The 21,789-nt window shown below is 39.1% G+C and overlaps 1 protein-coding gene across 1 annotated transcript in view; it reads right to left on the bottom strand.

Annotated features, from left to right (window-relative positions):
• The window catches only part of MACROD2 (mono-ADP ribosylhydrolase 2), a 1,879,699-nt gene that overhangs the window by 578,758 nt on the left and 1,279,152 nt on the right, over window positions 1-21,789 (bottom strand). The window contains exon 7 of the mRNA XM_045574651.1: window positions 9,795-9,825. Within this exon, the coding sequence (XP_045430607.1) occupies window positions 9,795-9,825 (31 nt within the window). The remainder of the gene's footprint in view (window positions 1-9,794; window positions 9,826-21,789) is intronic.

Genomic DNA, 21,789 nt, shown 5'->3' with positions numbered 1-21,789 from the left:
TATTGATTTCAGAGAGGAAGGAAGAAAGAGAGAGAGACAGAAACATCAATGATGAGAGAGAGAATCATTGATCAACTGCCTCCCGCACGCCCGCCACTGGGGATTGAGCCAGGAACTCAGGCATCTGCCCTTGGCCTGAATTGAACCTGGGGCCCTTCAATCCATAGGCTGGTGCTCTATCCACTGGGCCAAGGTGGCTAGGGCAATATATTATCTAATTTAATTTTACAACAAGCCCATGTGATGTGCATTGTTGTCCCATTTGACAACTGAGGTCACTGAAGTCTAGAGAGAGTAACTTGCCTGAGGACAAAAAGCTAAGAAACGCCTCAGACTTTTACACCTAGATCTATGGGACCCTGAAATTGATGCCCATAGTGATTCTGATATGTGCCCTCCTCCTTCGCTATCCCTTGTACTATAAGAGAATCCAAATGAAACTATACTCAAAGATTCATCTCACACAATGAAAGAAGAAACATACATCACCACCCAGGCAAGCAGGACAAAGAATCATGAACCAAAGGTAGCCTTGAAGAGGCTTGAGAGAAACTGAGCGGCCAAAGAATAAAAATGAGAATTGTTTCATGATGATTAAAATTTAACAACAGAAAACCACTGAATCAAAGTTAAAATTTATACATAGAGATGTATAAGTTTACCTAAATTAACTGCATATAAGCATTATTCATAATACATAAAAAGTATAAAAAACTCAAATATTAATTAACTGATGATGAATGAATAAATATGATATATCCATACAATGGAATATCAATAAAAAGAAATAAGTTAATGATGTATGCTACTACATAAATGACATCCTGTATATTAAAGAGCTAATATGATAATTAGACCAGAAAGCAGAAACGGCCTTTCATAATGACCTTCTAGAATGACCAGTGGGCAGGGCCAAGGGGCCTCGGAGCTGCAAGGCAGCAGGGGCTGCAAGGGCTGAGGTAGCTGGTGCTATGAAGGCCTACCCTTGCATGAATTTCATGCATTGGGCCTCTAGTTTTAAAATATTATATTACATGAAAGAGGGTAGTCACAAAAGAACACATATTTTATTATTCCATCTATAGAAAATATCAAGAACAGGAAAATACTGTATATAGTGAAGAAATTACATTGTTATTTGTCTAAAGAAGGGAAAGAGGGGCTAAGTAGTGACAGCTATTTAGGGGACTCTAAGAATTGACTACACTTTTCATTGGATGAGAATTAATTTCCATGTATTTTCTCATTTTTCTCATCCAGATTTAAATTATCTTTTTTGTCTTGTTACACAATTATAAATATATGCATACTAAAGGCCCAGTGCATGAAATTTGTGCATGGGGGTGGGGGGGATGTCCCTGCAGCCCAGTTTGTACCCTCTCTAATCTGGGACCCTTTGAGGGATGCCCTTCTGCCCGTTTAGGCCCAATCCTAGTAGGGTTGGGCAGTTGGATATCCCTCTCACAATCCAGGATTGCTGGCTTCCAACTGCTTGCCTGCCTGCCTTCCTGATTTCCCCTAACTGCTTCTGCCTGCCAACCTGATCATCCTAACCACTCCCATGCCAGCCTGATTGATGTCTAACTGCTCCCCTGCCAGCCTGTTTGCCCCCAACTTCCCTCCTCTGCCAGCTTGGTCACCCCCAATTCCCTCTCCTGCAGGATTGATTGCCCCCAACTGCCCTCCCTTGCAGGCTTGGTCCCTCCCAAGTGCCCTCCTCTGCTGGCCATCTTGTGGTGGCCATCTTGTGTCCACATAGGGACAGGATCTTTGACCACATAGGGGAAGCTATTTTGATCTTGTGTTGGAGTGATAGTCAATCTGCATACTACTCTCTTATTAGATAGCACAGAGACCTGGTGCATGGGTGGGGACCAACTAGTTTGCCCTGAAGTATGTCCCAGATCAAGGTGGGGGTTCCCTTGGGGTATGGGGTGGCCTGGGCAAGGGGACTGTGGTAGTTTGTAGGCCAGCCAGGCCCTCTGGTGACCCAAGCAGAGGCCCTGATATATGGAATTTATTTACCTTCTAGATACAATTGAAACTTTGTAGCCTGGAGTGGAGCCAAGCCCCTGCTCACTCCATGGCTGCTGCCATTTCTGTTTGGATTTGTTTACCTTCTATAATTGAAACTTTGTATTCTTGAGTGGAGGCCTGGGCCTACCAAAGTGTGTGGAAAGCTTAGCTTCCTCTGTTGCCAGGGAAACCCAAGCCTCCCTTCTGGTAGCCATCTTGGTTGGGTCATTTGCATACTCACTCTGGTTGGCTGGTGGGCGTGGTTGGTGGGCATGGCTGGTGGGTGTAGCACAGTGATGGTTAATTTGTATATTACTCTTTTATTAGGTAGGAAATAAAGAGAGATGATGTTTATTTGATTTTAAGGGTGAAGTTAAATAAATATAGGTCAGCTCTCTTTAGAAAGAACTTCAAAAATAATTTTCACAGTTCTTAAAGGAGTTGGGTATGTTTAGCTCTTTAGGACAATGATTTTCATGTCAAATTCTTTTTAGTTGAATCTATTTTAAGAACATACCTTGAAATGGGTTTGAAAGAAACTATATTGGTTACGGTAAAGCTAAGATACTGTAACAAAGAAGCTTCAAAATAGAGATGTTTAATAAATATAGATGCTTATTTCGCTCTATGGTAACAGTTTAAAAATGAGCATTCTGCTGTTAAGATAATTTGTTCCATTTTGTCACTTAACAGTCAGGAATCTACCATGATGTTAAGTGATTAAATTTCTTTCTTTAAGGCATTATTCTCATATTCTTACTTTTCCTGATTCCAGTAAAGGAAACACACAGGATGGTCACATACCTTATTTTAAGGTACCTGAACTTAAATTAGCACTCATCACTTCAACCTCCCTTCCAGTGGAGAGGAATTGGTCTTGTGACCAACCACTCTACAAAGATTTGAAATTTGTTCTAGCTAGAACAGATGTGCCTGACTACAATTTTGTTATGTAGAAAGAGGGGGCACTGAATTATGACAGACTTTAAGATACCATACTATTATACTGGCCAAAACCCAGAACATTAATACCACCAAATGCTGACCAGAAGAATAGAAAAATAGAAACCCTCAGTCATTGCTGGTGGGAATGCAAAATAGCACAGCCACTTTAGAAGACAGTTTAGTGGTTTCTTATATAACTAAACATATTCTTACCACATGATTCAGAAATTGTACTCCTTGGTATTTACCCAAAGCAGTTGAAAATGTATTTCCACACAAAAACCTAAACGTGGATGTTTTTTAGCAGCTTTTTCCTAATTACCAACATTTGGAAGCAACTAAAACATCCTCCGATAAATGAATGGATAAACTGAGGTACATCGAGACAGTGGAATATTACTCAGCACTAAAAAAGTGAGCCATTTTTTTGAAACCAGTTTGGCTCAGCGGTAGAGCGTTGGTCTGCAGACTGAAAAGTCCCAGGTTCGATTCCGATCAAGGGCATGTACATTGGTTGCAGGCACATCCCCGGTAGGGGGTGTGCAAGAGGCAGCTGGTTGATGTTTCTCTCTCATCAATGTTTCTAGCTCTCTATCTCTCTCCCTTCCTCTCTGTAAGAAAAATCAATAAAATATAAAAAATTTAAAAAAAGTGAGTCATCAAGCCATAAAATGACATGGATGAATTTGATATGCATCTTCCTGTATGAAAGAAGCCAGTTTGAAAAGACTATGATTTCAACAATCTGACATTATACAAAAGTCAAAACCATAAAGACATAAAAAGATCCAACTTTGCCAGGGGTTGAATGGGGGAGAGATGAATAGGCAGTGTAGAAGATTTTTAGGGTGGTGAAAATACTTTGTATAATATTATAATGGCACATACATGTCATTATCCATAGAATTTATATGGAGAGCAAACCCTAAGGTAGACTATAGACTCTGAGTGATTATGGTATGTTGATTTAAGTTCATCTTTTATAACAAATGCACCACTTTGGTGCCTGGTGTTGATAATGGGGGAAGCTACACATGTGTGCTTCAGCAGGATCAGCTGGTAAATAATATTCAAATATGATATAACTGTAATGGCTTTGGTCCTAGCACTGTATTTTCCCAGAGTAATCAGTTTACACTCAATTCTAATGTTACTTTGCTTTCAAAGCCAGCAATTAACTCAGGGATTGCCAAGAACAAAATAATGCTTCATATAGTGGGAATACATGATCAGGGGGGGGGAAAAAAATGCATGTCAAAGAAGGGAATTTATGAGGGGAAAAAAAAAAAAGAGCCATCATTAGACCACCTGAAAGGAAGTTTTCAAAGCAAATGGAAATATCAAAGGGACGAGAAGAAAGCAAGAGGGAGGAGAGAGCTGTCAGGGGGATGAAAGAGAGGGGCACACATTTTTGTCGATTTTGCTCTGGTTTCCAAATGTATTACATAAGGTAAGTCTTCCAGCGAGCCCAGAATTGCACGGCAATAGTTGTCACACCCTCTGAAATCTGTCAGTGTTTAAAGCTGACATGGGGCATGCCCTCAGCCTTGCTGTTGGAGAATGCGTTGGTTTCTTTCCAAGTCATGTCTGTGAATTTAGACAGATGTTGTGATAAAAATATTGGCCGAGTAGGTATAAGGTTAACAAAACATCACATTGGGCTCCTTTTTACCGGTTAGAAGCAGAAGAGAAAACCTGAATGCAAATGAGGGACTCCGTGAGAAAGCTATGTCCTGGCAGCATTTCATGGAAAGCAGAGAGGTACTAGGTGACTTCATAGAAACATGCCTTCCATGTTGATAACAGAAATGGAATGAATGAGTATGGGAGCTGAATTCACCTGGGTTATGCTGTACTTAATTTTTTTTCCTGCAAATTTCCAGCCAATATCTCAATGTCTGAAATTTGTTCTTCTCTGAGAACTCTGCCTCATACCTGGAAAGCAAGATTCAAGATTTCTCGTTTCCTCCATAGAGAATATTTCCCCAGCTACTTCAGGGACACGCTTTCCTGGGCTTCATTTCTGTGAACTATATGGACTCTCATAAAACGGACTGAACTTATTTTTGCTGTGCACTTCTCTGTAAAAATTCCATTTCGATGCATCACGTCTAGCCTCCTTTGTTACACTTATTAGCACCACGGTGTCCAATCCTGGCTCAGAGGGCAGAGGCACACACAGGATCTGAAATGTCCATCAGCAAAGTTCAGGCCTCTCCCTGGGAGACTGGCTTAGCGGCCAATCCAAGTCTTTAACAGGAATCTGGGAGTTAAGAGCCCTTTTAAGCCTCATCTGGATCTATTTTTCCCAAAGTAGCACAGGCCTCTCTTTGGTATTTTACCAAACGTGGCTTTTCGCCCTAAGTGCAAGCAGGCGGTCTGCTGCCCTGTGGACTCATCCTGGAAACATTACGCTGGCACAGCAGCAGCGGCTGTAGCTGCAAGTTGAATGAAAAGCCAGGATCCTGCTCTGGGGAACTTCAAAGTGGGCACACCTGCTCCTATTGTTTCTCCCTTAAACCTAGTGGAGTCTCCAGGCAGATATTCCTCTGTCTCTGTCTTGCAAGAAGGCACAGCTGCTTTTGCTGCCCTTTGGTCTAAGTCTTCCACAACCTGAGGAAGGCGAGAGAGGCTGGGCGAGAAACTGGCTTCTGTCCTGGTCACGAGCACCCCCAAAGGGCTGGTGTGCGCCTGATCCTCCGGTCATGCTTTGACTCTGGGGATGGTGTCGGAGTTTCCATGAAATGGGAATGTTTCCTCTTGAAACTGCCCTGGCATAAGATTGTGTTGGCAATTAAATGAACAACCACCTTCAAAAGATGGCACCACCACAGTTAAAATGTTGTTATAGGAGAACTACAATTACATTGGGTTAGTGGGTTATAGACCTAAAAGGGAAGGTGAATCCAAAGCAAAAAGTGTCTGAGAAATGACAGCAGGTGGGGAGGTGGGCTGGCATGAGGAGGGTCAGGAGTGGCCTCAGGACACCATGTACCTCCCTGACTGCCCATCCGCCTATGGACTGTAAGAAACAACAAAGCTTTCTTAAATGACCTTAAATGCTGTATTCACTTGGCTCACAAGTTCTCATGTTTTTATCTTGTCTAGGTGAACACTGCCATGCCTACATACCATTTCCAATTTGAGGATTTTTTTGAAGAAGTACACTTGTGTTTTTTTGTTTTGTTTGTTTTCTTTTTCTAAAATAGACACATTGGCCCATTAAGGAGATTTTAATTGGTAGCTTTCTCTACCTGTTATTTTGTCAATGAATCATTATTTTTTTTAACTTATCCTTATTGTTAAAAGTATTACAGATCTCCCTCTTTTTATCCCATTGATCCTCTCTATCCTACACCCCTCTCAGGCCTTCACCACACTATTGTCTGTGTCCATGGGCTATGCATATATGCATATAAGTTCCCTGGGTTAATCCCCAGCCTTCCCTCTGGAATGCATCAGTCTGTGTCATGCTTCCATGTCTCTGGATCTGTCTTGTTCATCAGTGTATATTTAGTTAGCTAACAATTGGGTTATAATCATTACTTTTGTCCTAAAACAACAAATATTTGCTGAGCTTCTGCTAGGGCCACAATGCTAGGCACTCAGTGTGCACAAAATATGCACAAGCGAATCTCTGCTGATTCAAGAATCCAAATTGGCTGTGAAAACAGGATATATAAACAGAATGCTATGGAGCAATATGAGGGAGCAGTTATCAATTGTACAAATTACCAATGCTGAAAGATTTCCAGTGTTATAATGACCACCAAAAGTTGGTACATTCAAGGAAGACCTCTCAGATATCAAGCTTCAATCTGTATAAGCATGTATGATGTGTTTTTGTTTGGGAGCTGGAGTACAGATCAGAATAAAGTGGTGGCGGTAATAGTATGTGTGAGTTTGGTACATGAGTGTGTGAGTGAGATAAGAAGAGATTTAGGGTTGTATATGCCATGTTCTGCAATTTATCAGCTCATGTGTGGATAACAGCTCATCTGTGGGTATACTCAAAGAGTGGATGCCAAGAAATATTTCAAACTATAATATGGCTATAGCCAGTTTGGCTCAGTACATAGAGTATCAGCCTGCAAATGAAAGGGTCCCAGATTCAATTCCAGTCAAGAGAATGTACCTCAGTTTCAGGGTCCTCCCTGGCCCAGGCCCTGGTCGAGGTGCCTGCATGAAGCAACCAATCCAATTGATGTGTTTCTCTCACACTGATGTTTCCCTCTGTCTGTCCCTCTCTCTTTCACTCTCTCTCTAAAATCAATGGAATGATATCCTCAGGTGACAATTAAAAAAACAAACACAAAAACTATATTATGGAGAAAACATTGTCCTGAAAATGTTTGAGGGAATAATAGTTTATATGGTCAAATATATGATAAAATTATACAAACTAAACACCCCTTTTAAAAATGCAAAGCAGGAATACATATAAAATTTTTGGCATTCCAATCTACATCCTGGAGAGGAGATTTCATTTTCCCACTTCATAAAATTTGAGAGTACTGATACACAAAAATGCCCATTGTTTGTCTAGAATGAGTGAACATTCACCAGAAAGTAATGGAATATAATCAAATTCTTTTGAGGAGATGAAAAACATGCACCAAGCAGTGTTTTTCAAAAATTAATCTAGCGAGCCTTAAATTGTGGAAGAAAGGCTGGAACCAGGAGACTTTTCTGAATATTTGCTCTAAATCCATCCCATCATGACTAACAATGTGTTGGGAATTTTTGTTCGCTTGCTTTTCAAAAATTTTCTTTTTAGCTGTGGACTACATTCAGTTAAAAAAATTAAATTAAAAATTTTGGGGTGACAATATTTAATAAGATTATATAGGTTTCAAGTGTACAACTTGATAATTGACTAAAGAAAATGCAGTATATAGTAGGTTTGCAGTTGTGAGTATGGAAACAGAGTTCATTCTTGTAGTAGTATTTTAAAAATATTTTATTATTTTCCATATAAAAACTGCAATCCTACTTTTGCCAAAGCCTACGTATACTATGGACTACTTTCTTTAAATAAATATTATTCAAAATTCTAATGAGTAAAAATAACAATGAAGCTGATCTGGATAATGGAGACAAAACAGGGGTTCTACATAAGAGCTGCTTTGCAGTATGTGGTGCCAGAAGGAAATCCAGAATCTTCGCAAGGTGCAGAGGAAATACTTTTCAGCTTGCAGAAATGCTATCATGTCCACAAACTAAAGAGAACTGAAGTAATCGGAAAGTTAGTAAAACAGGATCTCCTGTAATTAAAAATAAACTCTGGGGCTAACCAAAGAAGGAACCCCTTTCTTTTAGGGATTAAAATGAAACAAAAGCCATTTTGGGTTTGGTTTAGTTCTTAATATTCTCTCTTGAGCCTCTAAGGTTCATGTCCTTCCCCATTTTTTATTTTTTTTATTTTCCTATTTTCTTGTTCTGCCACTTTACCTTTTGAAATTTTTTGCACGCTGCGAGAGATTCTAAAAGATGAAACAGACATCAAGAATTGGATAGGCAATAAACATAGAAAATGATGTGCATAGTATTGTTTTTGGTAGTTTGATTTTTGTTTGTTTTTGTCAAGGAAAATCAAGATTGTTGTGAAGAACATTCTCAAAATGAGAAACATTTCTGCAATGGAGTCGGATTTGACTATAGATAAGGTGAAATGAAGATGTTGGGTCTTGATCAGATAGACCTTTACACATAATGCTTCTTTCCTTCCACTAAGCAAGTATTTAGGAGTTCTAACTGTGAGGCAGAAAGAATGGCCATAATGGGAATAATGCTCCCACATTGGGCTTCCACAAACTCAGTCTGCAGTGAAATACAGACTGGGGGGGGGGAAAGGCATGCCTTAAATTATTAAATAATGTGACCGAACCCTCCCACATTCAGCTTAATTCAGGCCAACAGTTTCCATTTTATTCTTACTGAAACCTTCAAAAGAAATACCAGATTAAGAAGAATTAAGTCTCCCAGCTCTGACTTAAATCTAGGCATCCCATTCCTATAGTAATGAATTTAAACTATTTCTTTATATTTGTACACATTTTATTTCCCAGATAAGAGTCTCCTTCTAAGAAGCTTGAGCTCAGAAAAGTGGTAATCTATTCTGCTTGATCAGAAAACCCTACAATGATAAATAAACCCCATTTTACCTTAAAATTGTAAGCCAGATTTATTAACAACCTGAGAAAAACAATTAGGAAAACGTCACTGTAGTGGAAGAATATTTGAGAGCTTTAGGCTACTGAAAACAAATGGTATAAACACAGATGCTTCTACCTGTAAGTGAAGCAGTCACTACTTAAAACAACCCATCAATACCAAAACAATTTATCTGCAGTTTATTAAAGCTTTTATTTTTTATTAACAGTCACCTCTTTGGATTTTTTAAATATAAATATACAGATATATGCAGGTATTTGCCTTTTAACGTCTGTTATTTTGCAATTCACAACAAAATAATGATAATGCAAGGGTGTATAGGCACTATGATTCATCTAAGAGAAAATCCTGACTTTATTAAAAAGATAAGAAAACATTTTCAGAGGTCAAATCCTACTATAGAAAAAAATTTGTTTAACAAAAGACATTGAGCCACAGTTTATGTAATCGTTACACAGGGTATCTAACACAACATTCAAGAGCACAATAGGACATATAAATAGCCTCTCAAGATTCCTCAGTGAGATTTGCCCTTCATTTTGAGTCTCTTTATATCACAGCAAACTATACCCATCAAGAATCTCTTATTTTTCCTGTTAATCTCACCTTTACCAAGAAAATAAAGAAATAGAAACAGTATCAAAAGCTAGATCACTTACCATAAATGCCTGTTGAAATGCAGGGGAATGCCTGTGAATAAACCACAAAAAAATAGTGGTAAATTTTAAAGATACAGCTCTGCCCAATCCCAACACCATTTATTTCAAATTCTCTGTTGCTTGATAAAGGGATGCCCTCACAGACTCAAGGTTCTGACACCCCCTCAGTTCAGGTAGGAGACATGGAAACAGGCACATAGGTTCACTGAAAACTTTTTCTTACCACAGCATTCATCTCAGCTCACAAGAGCCAACTGTTCAATTTTCAGTAATCTTGTGTACCAATTGCTAAACACAGTTATTAATGAGAAATTAAATTACATAAACTGTTCATGAAATAAATTATATCCAAAAAAGACTCAGAAATCATCGCACCACTTCTTAATCTGGCACATTTTACTATTGCCCCTGCTCTTAAGATTACTATGCCCATCCTACGTGAATGGTGGAAGTACTAGGTAATGGTGTGCTACTGAGCATTGTGACCCTGTTCCCTATTAAGTGATATGCTGATGGTTTACAATCTGAAAATATCAATCAACTTTCATGTTGGACTATACTTTGTGGGTCAATTGAAATTATAGGTTGGCTATAGGTACAAAATTGTGATAAAATCTAATAAAAGTATTATTGAAGAATCAATAACTATACAAAATGTATAATTAAATGTATTACACATAATTTATTCTTATACTCATGTGATACACATTCTTTCTATCAGTAAAATTTAAAAAATAAAATTATATACACACATACTCATTTTTTAAGTCAGTTTTTAAACTTTTACTGGCACACCACTGTTTGTACCGTATGCTAGAGGCTAAATATTTTTCCAAATTAGGTTATAGGAGAGGAGCCTCATAGTGGGGTTAGTGCTTGTGTAGCATCCCAAGCTTTTCATCACATGATGGTACATATAATGTGAAGAAGGAAGTCTGCAAACCAGGAGCAGGAGACCCTCACCAAACACCAGATTGTCTGGCACCTTGATCTTGTACTTCCCAGCCTCTAGAACTGTGGGAAATAAATATCCCTTGTTTAAGCCAGGCTGTCTGTGGACAATTTTTAAGCAGCCCTCTAAATTAGACTTTCTAACAGTAGAATGTGACCTGAGCATGGCAAATTCCTCTGCCAGTGTACCTTTGTGTGAAGTTAATCAAGCTGTTTTCATCCTCTGGGCTTTCTATTTTCAACTGAAATTAAAGATGATAACATCCATTATATAGAAATGTGCTGTGGGAATTAATAACAAAATCTAATACTGCAGTTGCTGTTGACTGCAATAATCAGCATTATTATTGAGCTCCATAATAATGAAGCATCTGTTGTTGTTTTTTATATTTTTCAGTTACATATATACTACATTATATTTTCCTTAATATTTTTAGAGGATGTATGCTTATTCTCTTTTCATTGATGTTCTATTTTAAAAGACACAATGTGCATGATTTTGTTTTAGAGAGAATAATAATTGACTCAAGTTAACCTATATGACTGAAAAATTACAGGTTTTTTTTTTTCCTGTTTCTTTACTAGTACATACATATATTTCTATCAAGAAAATAAGATAGTGTCTGGAATGATGTGGGAGCTATTTTAAAATGAATTAAGGAGCTAATTCTTTGAGTCCTTGATTTCTTGAAGTGCCAATAAAATCTGAAGAATGATCTTGAATGACTCAATCCATTCAATGAATTAGAACCAGGAAAAGAGGGTATGAAGTGAATGCCCCTGAAAATGTTGATGTCTCTTTACAGGCATTCACCAGGACTATCAACAGGTTTTATTCTCAGTGAAAAATCACCTGCAAGCTACTGTAAGCAAATTGTTACTAACCATGAGTGTTCAGAGAAACAAAATAGCCTACTTAAAAATATAAAGTAGGGAGGAGTTAGGGTCATCTCTTGAATGTGTGCTAAGCTCACTCAGGTTCCAATGTGTCTTTTAAATGAAGTAGAGAGGTGAGTTTTGGAGCTCATGCTCAGGAATTTCATGGGAGGGAACTAAACACAAAAATATCACCCATCTTGTGCTTGCAGTACAGAAAGAGATAGGTCTCAGAACTGCTGCCTGGAGCCATCAAGTGAGAGTTAGAAGATACTACACTGTTCTCAGCAAGTGCACTTTCCCTCCCACCTGGGCATCCTTTCAGTTCATGAGTATGAGGGTCTATGGGAGAATTCAGATGAGGGAGCAATATGGAGTATCTGTCTGACATGTAATCTTGATTAATGTCAATTCCTATGGTGGACACGTGATGCCTGCCAGACTCCACTTCATGGTGGAATGTGTTGCCCTAGAGCAGTGTTTCCCAAAGTGTGGTATGCGTACCCCCAGGGGTACGGGAAGAGTTTGGTGGGGGTATGCATTGCACTGTGCTTAGCTGCGCCTAATTCTACATTCTCATGAGTATGAGGGGTACTCAACGTTACGAAAATTATAGAAGGGGTACACATATGTCAAAAGTTTGGGAAACACTGCCTAGAGCAAGGCTTCCCATCCTTGGCATAACTGATATTTTGGAACAGATAAGTATTTATGGTTGGAGGCTGTCTTGTGCTTTTTGAGATGTTTAGCAGCATCTTTAGACTCTATCCGTTTGGTGCCAGTAGCATGCCCCACTCATGACAAGCAAAAATATTTACAGACATTGTTAAATGTCCCCCAAGAGGCAAAGTCACCACAGATTGAGGACCACGTCCCTCTAATCTAGAGCCTAGACCCTAGCAGTGCCATCAGGGATGGCCTTTTCAAACATTTCCTGAGATTTAAAGGTCACTCAAGGTCATGTTCCTTCCCAAAACAATCCATCCCCAATAACTAATCAGTTCAGAAGATAAACGTTTTGGCTCATCTTGGCTCATTTCAGGGATGGGCCCTGCCTGCTTCCCTGTGCACACTCTTGCTTCCTCCCCTTCTCTTCTCCAGGTATGGATCCCGAGGGCACACCTTAATAACCATCCTGTACCCTAAACTGTCTCAGAATCGGCTTCTTGGGGAAATAACTTGAGTTAACTCCCTTCTACTTCCCTGTTAGGCTCAGTCTTATGAGTTGTTCTACCCTCAGACCTATCAGAAGAGAGCACACACTGAACAATTACTGGCAACTTTGCCTCAGCTCTTAGCTCTGTCTTGGAATCAATCATGCAACTTAAAAATTGAGTCTGAATGTACCAACTGCCTTGTCTATTTTAACAAGGAAAAATAGCTTCATCTGAAAATGACACTGTTGCCTTGAATGTGAAGGCAAACAGATGTTTAATGGAGGATAACGTTGGTAATAGTGTTGAATTAATTCAAACAAAAAAGCAGAGATGTAGCAGAGGTGGAAATACAATATCATGGAAAATGTTTTGTGTAAAACAACTTTACATATAATTTATTCAAACTAAATGTCCTTCATTAATCATTTGTTATTACTCAAGGGAGAAAGAGAGAAAGATTGAGGCTAAAAAAGAATGAGCAACTAAGCTCATTTTATGGCACACAGTCTGTGCTCTTGGTCATAATAGATTTCTGATGGAGCCACTAGGAGTGTGTAGCATGAGATTTCTTTATTTTAAAACTATACTTAGAACCTCCCACAAAAGTTCTCTCCTGCAGAAGAATGATAGATTGTACAAATACTCAGCCAGTTTTGCCTGTATTAAGTGTACAGATATTAGCAGTCACCTGTAGGACCTGGAGAATGACATCAGCAACTTAATTTATAAGGCTCTAGATTCTTCTTCTAGCAAGACCAAAAAGCAAACAGTCTCTGTACTAAGCGAGTCGGAGCATATAGCCATCAGAAACCTGCTTGGTAGAGCTTGGCTGTTATCCAATTTTCCCCAAAAATCAGTATGCATTTTCTCTCTTGGGGGGACAAAACATTTGACTTGAAGAGTGAAAGAGGATTTTTCTTTTGTGAAGTTACAGATTGGGAAAATGTTTCCTTATTCCAGCATGTGCATTCCAAGTAAAAACACAAATCCTTCAGGCTGTATACTATGTCTCCCATCCACTTTCATGCCTGTCTCCACTTATCCCATTTCAGTAATTTGAGGGCAAGGAAGGAAATATCCTTCAGCCTCTTTGTCTTGATCCTAACAGTTCCTCAAAACCAAGGCAATCCAACAGCATGGCCTTTACTTGTTTTTCTGTGACCCTGTATTCTAGGTCCATACATTCCTGCAAAGTGGGAATTTCTCCCTCTCTCCTCACCCATGGTCTTTACCATCCACCCATTGCTTATGCAGCAGATTTATGATCTGAGTAGGACTGACTCCAAGATCATAGGAAAGGTGCTGATTGACCTAAGTAAGCAACACACATTCCACTTAGCCACTAGAATAGAGAGATGGGGAATTCTGACATCACTGAGCTGTTGTTATAAACTAACTGTAAAGTGGTCCCAACTTCTAGAATCTTTCAATTGCTAAGCCAAAACTTCTTTGTTGTGTAGCCAGTTTTAGTTAAATCTTCCATTACTTAAAAGCAAAAGCATGATATCTATGTATATTTTATTTAAGTGGTTTTAATTATATATCACATTTCACTAAATTGAAGAAGCTGTTGATTGCTAAAACAAAAAACAAAACAAAAAAAAACACATTATTTTCTTGAAGTTTTATAAGTTAAATATAATAAATGTTTTCTTATCCTTTAGAATTTTTAGTGTGTCCTTACTAAAATTGATATTTTGGATTTACTCACATAATTTTTAAAGTCACATCTTACTGCATATATAAAAAGGAGATAAATTGGTTAAGTGTCCCTAAAAATTCCTCACATTCAGAGTGCAGTACTTCTGAATCCCATTTCAAAGCAGAATCATTGATCTAAATTTTCCAGAGTTCTATCCTGTGCTCTCAGGAATGGTAGTGATGGCCCAGTCCTTCAGGAATGCCTCACTTTTAACTCTGAACTTTTCTTCCAAGCCTCTAGCATGACCCTCTCTCTAAAGTTGAAGCTGATTACTTCTTCATTGTCAGTACATTTTTTTTTTTCTCAGACAGCACCCAAGACACACACCTCCTCCTCAAATGGCCCCACTTGGTTAATATTTTGGTTGAAAATCAGACACAAGGGTCAATTGTCTAAAAATGACAACAAGCGAACCTCATCACAGCTATGCTGGACTATAAAATATCTCAGATTTCCAATAATTTAGAGTATGAGAAAATTGGCATCAGTAATATTCAGGGTACCATCCTTTGTCTTTAGATGTTTGATTATCAGCATAGTGGGCTGTGCCATATTTCCCTTATCCAGAATGCAGAGTAGTTGAATATTTCTCAAAGTGTGATATGCCTAACTCTAAGAGTATGCTTTGTCCAATTCAATGTAATACATACATATTATTTTGACATACTACATTATTTTCCCCAAGTCTTCACCTCTCCTCACCTAACCCTTTGCTATGTGATATTGCATAGGAGAGGATGCAGTTTCCTTGTCCCGCTGATGATGGATATGATGTAGTTTGGCCAATTGGATAATTATAGACATGACATTCAGGCTTGTACTCTTGCCTTTGGAGGAAACTCATGAGTAGATCGTGCTTCATATAGCTACTGGTCCAGAGATGCTCAGAGGCAGGTAGAGCAGACCAGCTAAAACCAGCCAACCAACCCATTGACATGCAGCAAGGAAGACATGCTTATTACTGTATCTCACTAAGTTCTGGAGTTATGCTTGTTACACAGCATTGCTATGAGTGATAATACAAATATTCTAAAACTATGTTATTATAATATATTACAACAAGGATAATGGTTTCCCATGTAGGGTGGCATTATGAAGTTTTCTTTCAAAATAAAAATGCTTAAAGAGTCTATTAAAATATCAGATAGTTTTAAGGTGGAATTAAAATGCTTAAAATTAAATAAATACTTATGCAATAAATAATATTAAATTTTTAAAAATGATCAAATTAAAAACAGCATTGATTTTTTTAAAATATTGAATTAGAAGGCAAGAGACCAGGTTAAATCACTAGCTATAAATATGACAACCAATAGTATACGCCCTTCAGTGCCTCAGTTTTCCCATCTATAAAGGATCAGAGTTGGACCAGATGGCTTAATCAGCTATGGTGCTATAAATCAGCCTGATATCCTTCTCTAAGGTGACAAAGAGACAGGCAATTTTATAGCGCCCTGAATTCTGCATGGTGTTTGGATGTGGTAGGTGGTATTGTGACAACAATAATAACTGTCACTCTTGAATTACCACACTGTGCTGAGCACTTGGCTGAGAGCTCTATGTATATTATCTGATTTGTTGTCATGAAAAATCCTGTGATAAAGAACATATTATCCCCCTTGTTTAACATGAATAAGAGTAAAACTAAAAAGAAAGCTAACTTGCTCAAGGTCACAGAAAGAAATGCTAACTAAAAGATTCCTTTATTATTTTATGTAAGCAATCATTGATCCCATTTTTGCCTTTAGTATTTCATTATACAAATAAGACATGAATAAATTATCAGACCATTCAATGGGACAGGTGTAGACAGAGCCATGCCCCTCCCTTCCTCTGAGTTAACTAGAATAACCTTCTCCCAGGCCATTATGGTTCTTAGTATGGTAGCATCATACCACCCCAGGCATTTGCACTATAAAGGCTGAGTAAAATTGCATCTTTTTGTTGATCTCAATCCTCTAATCACTTCCCATCACACTTTAATAACATTTAAATTCAGAAGCTCCAAGTTCCCAATAATATGGCTTCCCTCTGCCTTTCTTCATTTCCACTTTTTCTCTTTTTTATAGAGTCCTAGCCACACTGGCCTCATTTTGTTCTTCAAACACATAAAGCACAATCCTGCTTCAGAGCCCTGGCCTTCCTGCCCCTCTGCTTGACAGTCTTCCTTTTAGATCTCTGATCAGGTGTCCCCTCCTCAGAGAGACTCTCTCCTGCCTGCAGCCAAATCACTCTCTACCCTCTTAGGCTGTGTGGCATCCATTTAGGACTCCTCTCACCACAAACACACAGATGGTTGCTTGTTCATCATCTCAACTTCAGTTTCCCCCACTGGTATGCAAACTCCCAGGAAGAATTCTGTCTTATTTATTGCTGTACCACCTGCACCTGGAAAGGGGCCTGGGACTCAATCAATAGCTGGCCAACTACTTGATTAACAATTGATTTCTATGGCATATGCAACCATAGTCAAATATAGCTCTTTCTACACAAACTGGAGCATACGTTGTGTTTTATGTTCTGAGACTCACTTTTCTCATGCACTAGATCTTGAAGCTTTGCAGTGTCCGTGTACTAGTATATTGATCTATCTCATGTTCCTAATGTCTATACACTACTCTATGGAATGGTTCCTCTATGTTTATTTAACTGTTGCCACATTGATGACCATGTAGATAGATTATAATTTTTTCTATAACAAATAACTCTGTAATAAGCATTCTTGACTATACCCTTATATGATTATCATATTCTGTTAGGATATATCCCTATACATAAAATTAACTTTTTTAACCATTGTGTTAAAATCTACATTTAAATTTTTGAAAATACTGATAAATTGCCCAATCCTCCAAATATTTTCAGTGCAAAAACATATTCAACAGTGGAAAAGAACAAATAATTCTACTACCCACCCTAATACATGGGTGAATAAAACAAAATGATACTGTCTCTTTAACAAATTACACTGGAAATGCAAATACTACCAGTGCATCTCTCATTCCCAAAACAAAATAATCTAAAGATCAAGGTCAATTAAAGAAGACTGTGCATAAGCTCACATGGAAATGGCCAGTGATGTGTTTGGAGTGCACTGTGCAAGCTCACCCAGGCACAATAATTATAAGCAATCACTTTGTTTTGTTTTCTTCATTATACCTTGGAAATAGCTGTCATAAAGTCATTTATTGCCAGCTGCTTTCATGTTTATAACTACAACTCCATGCAGCATAAAACAAACTATTACACAGCCATGAATAGTAGCAGTCCTCTTCCAAACTTTATATTTTCCAAGAAGACAGCTGGATTGGTTCCAAGGTGCATTTATTAGATGCAAAATGCCAGAACCAGCAAAGGGGGAAGCTTGCCCTTGCTGAAGCTTGCTCATTTAACTGGTAGGAATGTTTTACTATAAACTACACATATTTGAAAATTAGAACAGGTCACCATAAACCTGTGAACCCAAAAGAATGTGCATTCTGGCCCAAAATATCTTCATCTATAAACTCACTTTACACAGAAGCTTAGGGAAGAAGCAATGGTTAAAAAAACAAACAGACAAAAAAAAAACCTTCTCATATCACAGCAAACTAGTGCAATATGAACGCTCCTATTGAAACAAAATGTGCCTGAAATGATGTCTTTTCAATAACCTTAATCGCCTCCAATTTTGTAAGTATCCCTTCTCCATCTTTCTCTGACTTAAGTATGTGTATTATGTACACTTTACATCCCTGGCACCGAGGGCCGGGAGCATGAGGGGATGCCCACAGATTACCTTTTCCTCTGCAGAGTCCAGGGAAAATGAAGGTAGCAGTCAATCATTTCAGATCCCCTGAGAAGTAAATTACCCACTTGAGACTGAAAGGTTCACTGCTCTTAACCACTGCCAAGGCCTAACTTTGGCTGCAGGGAGAGGCATGCCTGGCAGGAGGGGCTGAGATAACTGGGAGGAGCCTTGTTTCCAGGGACTGAGGGACCAGAGCACTCCCCGAAAGAGCACAGGGCTTCAGGGCAGCCCTGGGGGGGCTCACTGACCTTGAGCTTTCCTTAGTGTGGCTGCAAGGGACACTGTCAGAGTCCAGTTCTTTATAACTCCTGTGTGCCCTCCCCCCCCCCCCCCCCACACACACACACAGCTATTGTCACAGGATTGCCCTGGGGTTGCTGGCACCTGCTTTGCAGGTGCACTCAACAGCAAGGAGTTGCAGAATCAAATCCCAGGGCAGCTTTTAGCCAATGAGCATGGGTGGGGTGTGGCAAGGTGTCAATACTCAGGAATCCTTCCCCTGGTGGGGACAGTGTTGAGAGGTGAGCTTCACCCTCTAGTGAACATCACCACTGGATTTGTAGTCTCCTGGGATTTGGTCTGATATCCACTCATACCTTGGAGTCTCGGTTCCTCACATCTCACCTACTTTTTTTTTCCCCCTGGGATTTTTCCCAATAAACCCTTTTCCCTGAAATCCTCATCTCAGAGTCAGATTTTGGGGAATTGTTCATTTGTAATGTTGTTAACCTTGGCCATCAGAACATTTAAGATAAAATAAAGTTAGGGTGAATCTCGGAGGAAAGAGACCACAGGACCATTTCCAGTCAGTATTGGTAAAAAGAAAAAGCAAGTCTAGCCATGAAAAGGGGACAGTATCCTCAAGACAACAAGAAACGTGAGCAACCAATATCAGTGGGAGGCTGCCAAGGAAGTAGAACCGGTGGAAATTCAGAGAGTAACCCTGTAGGGTGCATGTAAAATTTGGCTAAACAAGTCCAAGCAGGGTTGTTATCTACTCTTGGTTTTTAGTCAATCCCTGGCTTCCTTAACACTTACATCTTCATTGCTCCCTTAATTAGAAAGTTGAAGGTCTGACTTCCAAAGAAAACAGTTATGGGAAACCATCAACAACAAATAACCACAAAACAAGAAACACAGGTTGTCTCAGAGAGGAGCAGCTAAAAAGCCTTGACCCCCTTGGGTGGTGAGGTGATATTTCTCAGTCTGTGAGATGGGCACTATGGTTGAGTGACTCACCCATTTCTTAGCCAACCTGTGTCTCAAATGTTCTTCCAAGAATCACTAATGATCTGCTAACAAACCGAACAGTTTTTAAAAAGTAGAGATCATACACTTTCAATAATATTTACTGAAACTGAAGCTTCAGCTATCTGGTTCTTCTCTTGTGGCTGGAGAAACACATAAGAATACAGGTACCACCTGATCAATTCCAAAGCTCCTGGGACATTTTCTCATGGGCTTCGCTGTCTTTCATAAAACACACAAGACTGAAATGAGGCATTATTATTACATCTTCTTCCCAGATTTGGAGTGAATAATCTCACACCGTGGCTAAGAGAACAAGCTCAGACAGAAGCCCTGATCTTCCCACTCAAAATTCTAAGCTCTTCTCACTGCAGAATCTAGTGAGCCAAGGGCTAAGGCTGTGGTTGGCAAACTGTGCTCTCAAGCTACATGCAGCTCATTGGCCCCTTGAATGTGGCTCTTCCACAAAATGCCACCACCTGGGTGAGTCTATTTTGAAGAAGTGGCATTAGAAGAAGTTTAAGTTTTAAAAAATTGACTCTCAAAAGAAATTTCAATTGTACTGTTGATATTTGGCTCTGTTGACTGAGTTTGCCACCACTGGGCTAAGGGGATAGATGAAGAGAAGAGAAAGGTCCATTATGAGCACCCTCAATCCTTGAGAAAGGACTGCTTATAATTGAGAATCATTTGTTTGTTTGTTTGTTTGTTTTAGAATTGAGAATTTTTTTTCAGCATAACACAACATGAAACGCTTCTAGGCATTAGCCACCTATCATAGCAGTGTAAAGTTTGCTATCAAAGGAAAGATTAGTGTAGCTATGTGAAGATAAAGATGCTTCTATTCTATTCTATTCAGGGGAACTGAAGATTGGACACTTTGAGAACCACTGTGTTATTCTATTCTAACCACATTGTTCTGTCCCCACTGCTACTCCAGACCATTGTAGCCCAGGCTTCATCCTCCTCGCATCCAGCAAGGACTCTTTCCCCTGGGATGAGCAGAGGTCCTTTCTTTTCTGTGCCAAGTAATCTATCTCAGACCATTTACTTGCTGAGGGAACAGATTGCAAGATTACCAGCACATGTCAGTTTTATGCCTGAGGATTTTTTGACACCTCTGTTTTATCTCTTAAAATGTCAGCATGATCTTTCCACAACTTGGGCAATTCCATTTCATCCCCTCCATAATTTCACGGTGGGAAGCTGAAAACATTACATACAAAAAGAGATGGGTGTCCACGTGAGTACAGCCACTTCTGAAGTCAATTATATGTGCAAACGCCCGACCTCATTTCTTATTGATGGAAGCCAGGTGATACTGTCTTGACAGTTGCTTGGGGCCTGAACTACAGTGTGGTTCTTAAAGAATAAAGACTTTAAATAAAAGGCGTTGCGATTATGCGGCTTAAGTCAATATGTAAAGGTAATAAATTCTTCTTTCCTTAGTCACGAAGGAAAACATTAGTCAAGCCTAATGTACACTTTATGTTTAACAAGGGAATTAATTAGGGGATAATGACTAAGGAAGAGGTGAGCAAAGGACTCACCCTGTAGGGGTGACTAAATAAAGAAAAGCAAGGAAGGAAAAGGAAATTGATCATAGTCATATTTCCCAAGTTTAAGGATTACTAATCATGGCCTCAAAATGGCTATGCTTTGTGGGCCAGCAATCACTGTGAAGACTTTTATTAATTGAAGTCTGTTATGGAAATGAGGGGGGTGGGGGGAAAAGCAATCAGTCTGCAAGGAGATGCCTGACTGCTCAGATCCCAGGAGGTGAGTTATTTGTACACATTTCCCAGTGATCACAGTATTAATCCAACCAGAATCATCCCAGAACCACAAGGAGGAGAGCAGGTAGCTATCTTTCACCATACATACAGAAAACCCTCATTCCATGCCACAGCTGTGTTCTTTGATTTTCAGCAAATCACCAACTAGGGAAACCATACATCTCTATGGTAAAAGAACTGCCATAGGCTATTTGATATAAACAAGAGTTAAGTTCCTACAGCAGCTCATCAATATTATAATAAAACTACTTTAAACGTAATAACATTATTCAAGGACCTGTTGGATACAGCAATAATCAGTATTGGTTCCTGCACTGGGAGATGAACAAATCAATTTTTTGAGAAGGTTACACACCTGTGAATCACTAAAAAAAATAGTAAAAACTTATTGTATGTACTAAATTGTCATTATTGTTAGAGGGGCAATGTGGTGGTCACCCATTGATGGATGGATGCATAGATTGAAAAAGGAGGA

The sequence above is a fragment of the Pipistrellus kuhlii genome, unplaced genomic scaffold, assembly GCF_014108245.1.
Source record: "Pipistrellus kuhlii isolate mPipKuh1 unplaced genomic scaffold, mPipKuh1.p scaffold_m20_p_6, whole genome shotgun sequence".
NCBI classification, from domain to species: domain Eukaryota; kingdom Metazoa; phylum Chordata; class Mammalia; order Chiroptera; family Vespertilionidae; genus Pipistrellus; species Pipistrellus kuhlii.
Note: the sequence above shows the minus strand (reverse complement) of the source record. Positions and strands in the feature narration are given on the sequence as shown.